Here is a 5000-nt window from a genome sequence, read left to right on the forward strand (position 1 = left end):
ACTATGATGTTCAGGTTCTTGTGTGTCTCAACTGGTTGGGCACCCAGCTGGGATTCAGAGGGCTGTGAACACGGCATCCTCTGAAAATTAGCATCCACGTCGCCTGATGGAAGGGTACCGCCGGTTTGGTCTGGTGGTGTCAGTGCAGTGTTTGGTGGTCAAACCCTTTCTGTCCCATCACGATGCGACGAAAGATGAGGAATCTTTGATACACACACACAGTACACACACACCCACAGACACAGAGACAGACAGACAGACATACACACACGTGTGTGTGTGTGTGTGTGTGTGTGTGTGTGTGTGTGTAATACAAACAAACAAACGAAACACTCTAGGCCGAGACAGTGGGAATGTAACTGGGGCAAGACACTCCCCACTGCAACAAAATTCAAGCCCAGATAGTCGGGACAGCAGTTCCCTCCTCTGCTGTCCTTATGGTCTTAGTCACGACTGACTACATTACATGCATACATACATATAATGTATATATATATTTTTTTTTTTTAACTTTTTTTTCCGACAGTAAAAAAAAAAAAAAAAAATCTAAATCGTATAGTTTCACTAGACGTATATTATGACAGAGACAGGTGACTGCCTAACTGAAGCTCAAGAAGGGGAGATAACACAGAAAGCAACAACAACAACAACACGTGAACAGTGCAGGAAGAGGATGGGATGGGGTTGGGGTAGGGTTGGGGGCTGGGGGGGAGGTGGAAGAGGCAGAGAGAGGGATGAGGGAAAAGCACCTGTCTGTAAAGATGATGAGGATAATGGCCCAACTCACGTATTGTACACGTCGGGAGGTACCAGCCAGGCTCACACAGCTGACAGGCACCAGTCTCTTTGTTACACACCGCCCCGTCCACACAGCGCCCACACTTCTCACTGCAGTCAGTGCCATAGCTACCGTCCTCACATTCTGGGGGTAAAAAGATAATCAACAATTAGAAAAGAAAAAAAAACCCACAAGGGACAAGATTATGTCACACACAAGTTTCAAGTTTCAAGTTTTAATTATCCTTTCACTCCTATTGGAGTATGGAGGATTACTGCAAAATAATCTTTTCGTGCCCAGAACAAACATTTCCAAATGCACAACAATGTCACATAAAAGTTGAGAAAACACAAATGTCTTTTAACTCCAAAAGTATAACTAGGCAACATTTGCAAATCTAATCATCTTACTTACAGCTAAAATGACTTTTTTTTGCCTCCTTTGAGCATATTACAAAAATTAAAAACCGATTTTGGAGACAAATATTTTTAGGAACATATCTATTTCGTAACTGATCATAATTGGGACATTCCATTATAAAATCTACTGACATACAGCGCTCGTCAATGTTCTTCTGCGTTCTTGTTCTTCTGTTTGTGAATAATTTCTTCATCAAACACAGAAAAAGCTCACATGAACATGATGAATGATCTGTACCCTGGGAAGCGATGCGAACTTTTGGGTAGTGGTTAGTACTGGTCAGTGTACAAGATAGTGATTAGTCGTGGTCAGCAGTTGTCAGTGATGGTCATTTGTGGCTGATTAATGGGTTAAGCCCTGTCAAGAAATCCCTATACTGCATAACCATCACATACACAAAACAACAACAACAACAAAATGTGAACAGTGGAAACAGTCATCAGTGAAAATGTAGCCATAAAAAACCTGCCATTCGTCATAATGATGCACAAACATGACAGAACAATGCAATCTGAACACTTTTCGGTTGCTGATAATTGTCGGCATGTGTGTGTGTGTTCAGATTTAAGAGGGTGGTGACAGAATTGTTAATCTGACAGTGTCCATGAGGGTCTGGATAGTCTAACAGAATCCCCGTCTCACTCTTTCTCCCATGTTTGACTGGAAAATCAAACTGAGCGTCTAGTCATTCGGATGAGGCGATAAACCGAGGTCCCGTGTGCAGCATGCGCTTAGTGCACGTAAAAGAACCCAGGGCAACAAAAGGGTTGTTCCTGGCAAAATTCTGTAGAAAAATCTACTTCGATAGGAAAAACAAATAAAACTGCACGCAGGAAAATTATTTTTAAAAAAAGAAAAAAAGGTGGCGCTGTAGTGTAGCGACGCGCTCTCCCTGGGGAGAGCAGTCCGAATTTCTCACAGAGAAATCTGTTGTGATGAAAAGAAATACAAATATAAATACAAATATTCACTCGGATGAGATGACAAACAGAAGAGGTTCCGTGTACAGCATGCACTTGGAGCACTGAAAAAGAATGCAGTGGAAACATGATTATTGTCTTCTGGCATAATTCTGGAGACGAAATCAACTCTGACGGGTGCAACAACAATATATATAATGCATGCACTCAAGGTCTGACTAAAGGCATTGGGTTATGTTGCTGATCAAGCAACTTCTTTAATAATAATAATAATGGATACTTATATAGCACACTATCCAGAAATCTGCTCTAGGTGCTTTACAAAAACGCTTTTGTTAACATAATACATCATATCTATGTTACATACACACACCAAAATGTGACTACACACACACACACACACACACACACACACACACACACACACACGCTGCATACATACATTTTAACATACATGTGTATCTAACAGCTACCCTAACACATACGCACACATAGACAGGCACAAACTTACATAAACACACGCATACACAGTACACATTCATATACATGCATGTAGTTATGTACACATACATATGTATACACACATAGTCAAGCACAGCTAACGCAAAGGAAGTGGACCTGCCACAATTGAACTTATTGCTGAGGGAAAAGGTGAGTTTTGAGACGAGATTTAAAAGATGCGAGGGAATCAGAATGACGGAGGTTATCAGGGAGCTTGTTCCACGTCTTTGGCGATTGAAAAGAAAACGATCTGTGTCCATAGGTCTTACTTCTAACTTCTTTGCTGATGTGATGTACCGTGTATGGGTTCATCCGAACGTAATGTCGCCTCCTTGAGACACTACACCTGAAACTGTCAGCATGGGCCAGTAGTGGTCAGTAATGGTCAGGGGTTGTCAGCAGTGCTCATTTAATAGTCAGATCCTTCAAAAGGTCATAATACTTCAAAACTGTCACAAACTAATGCGATTTGAACAATTGTTAATGGTCTGGTAACGGTCGAAAACCTGCCAATACATCATAATAAGGCACAAAGGTGACAAAATAACGCAATCTGAATACTTCTGGGTAGTGGTCAGCAGTTGTCAGCAATGGCCACACACAAGTGGCCAGTGGCAAAAACCTGACCCCCCCCCTCCGCCCCCGCCTCCCCACCCACCCCGAAAAAAACACAAAAAAACGCCACCCCAAAACAACAACAACAACGTCATAACAAGGCACACACATGTCAAAATATGCACAGAATGTATGAAGATATAAAATAAAACCAGAAACGTTTGTGTGTGTGTATGGGAGGGGAGTGGGGACGCTTTGGGACACATTTTCAAGTAATGTCGGTGGGGGACGGAAACAGTCTCTCTGTGTGTGGAGGGGGTGGGGGGACGTCCCAGAATGTTCCCCCCGGGGGGACAATTTACGACACTGATACGTCCACCGGGGAAGGGGGGTGTATGGAGTGTGGGGGGCGATTAGAGACGTTAAACCGGAATCGCCCCCGTCGAAGTCCCAGCTTCGGCGGTCCTCAGGGAAAAAAAAAACTATCGATGATGTTATGTTGCCAGAATGCCTCATACCGGACATAGACCCTGCACTACTGCTGAACCACTTAGGTGGTGCTCAGCAGTGCACCGTTCGGATTTAACACAGAACGCCACATGACTAGCCTCCCCACTGACGACAATAATCATTTAGTCTAGTCAGCGTAGCTAGCACTGAGTGAGAAGTCCCCTCCAGAGTGGAGTGGAGACCGCCACCACCGTCCCTCCAACGACTGTCTTCACCTACGAATCTGCCGACACGGGGGAGGGCGTCTTACCGTCCTGACACAGGGGCATCTGCCAGCCAGGGTCACATTTGGAGCAGGAGCCGTCCTCGCGGTCACAGTATGAGTGGTAGTGGCAGTGTCCACACTTCCGGGAACAGTTCAGCCCGTACGTTCCACTGTCACAGTCTGTGCGCGCGTGCGCGCGCGTGCACATGCACACACACACGCACGCACGCACGCACACGCACACACACACACACACACACACACACGTGCGGACGTAAGAAGCTGAAAAACCTCACTCTTTTACTCTCAATAAAGACATTTTTTTCTTTATTATTTCTGTTTCTGTTTTTTTTTTGTTGTTTTTTTCTTCCCTGATGGTGAAGATCTTCACTGGATTACAGAACACTCAAATAACGTGTAGTCATTCGGTAAGCCCTTCAGTCACCATGATAAATAACGGGTGTGATGGCCGAGTGGTTAGACAGCAGGATTCTCGCACGGGTTTCCGGAGTTCGAATCCCGGTTTCCGTACATCTAATGGTTTAATTGATTGATGGGGATACTTCTATAGCGCCTATCCTCGGTCAGAGACCAAGCTCTAAGCGCTTTACAAACACGGGGTCATTTGCACAACAGGCTGTCTACCTGGGTAGAGCCGACTGACGGCTGCCACTGGGCGCATATCATTCGTTTCCTATGTCATTCAATCAGATTTCAGGCGCACTCACATACACACTCAGACAGACGTGTAACATTTTACGTGTATGACCGTTTTTTTTGTTTATTTACCCTGTCATGTAGGCAGCCATACTCCGTTTTCGGGGTGTGTGCATGCTGGGTATATTCTTGTTTCCATAACCCACCGAACGCTGACATGGATTACAGGATCTTTAACGTGCATATTTGATCTTCTCTGCGTGCGCACACACACGAAGGATGTTCAGGCACTAGCAGGTCTGCACATATGTTGACCTGGGAGATCGGAAAAATCTCCACCCTTTACCCACCAGGTACATTGAGATTCGAACCCCGGACCCACAGATTGAAAGTCCAACGCTTTAACCATTCGGCTATTGCACCCGTCGATTGAGTGTTATGTTGTTTTTTTTTC

General features: G+C 44.6%; 1 protein-coding gene across 2 annotated transcripts in view; it reads right to left on the reverse strand.

The window, feature by feature from the left end:
• The window catches only part of LOC143284728 (uncharacterized), a 47416-nt gene that overhangs the window by 13987 nt on the left and 28429 nt on the right, over positions 1–5000 (reverse strand). For both annotated transcript variants that reach the window (XM_076591675.1, XM_076591674.1), the window contains exons 10-11: positions 3935–4069; positions 788–922 (exon numbers count right to left, since the gene is read on the reverse strand). In XM_076591675.1, coding sequence (XP_076447790.1) covers positions 788–922; positions 3935–4069 — 270 coding nt within the window. The remainder of the gene's footprint in view (positions 1–787; positions 923–3934; positions 4070–5000) is intronic.

Source organism: Babylonia areolata, chromosome 8 (genome assembly GCF_041734735.1).
Source record: "Babylonia areolata isolate BAREFJ2019XMU chromosome 8, ASM4173473v1, whole genome shotgun sequence".
Lineage (NCBI taxonomy): Eukaryota > Metazoa > Mollusca > Gastropoda > Neogastropoda > Buccinidae > Babylonia > Babylonia areolata.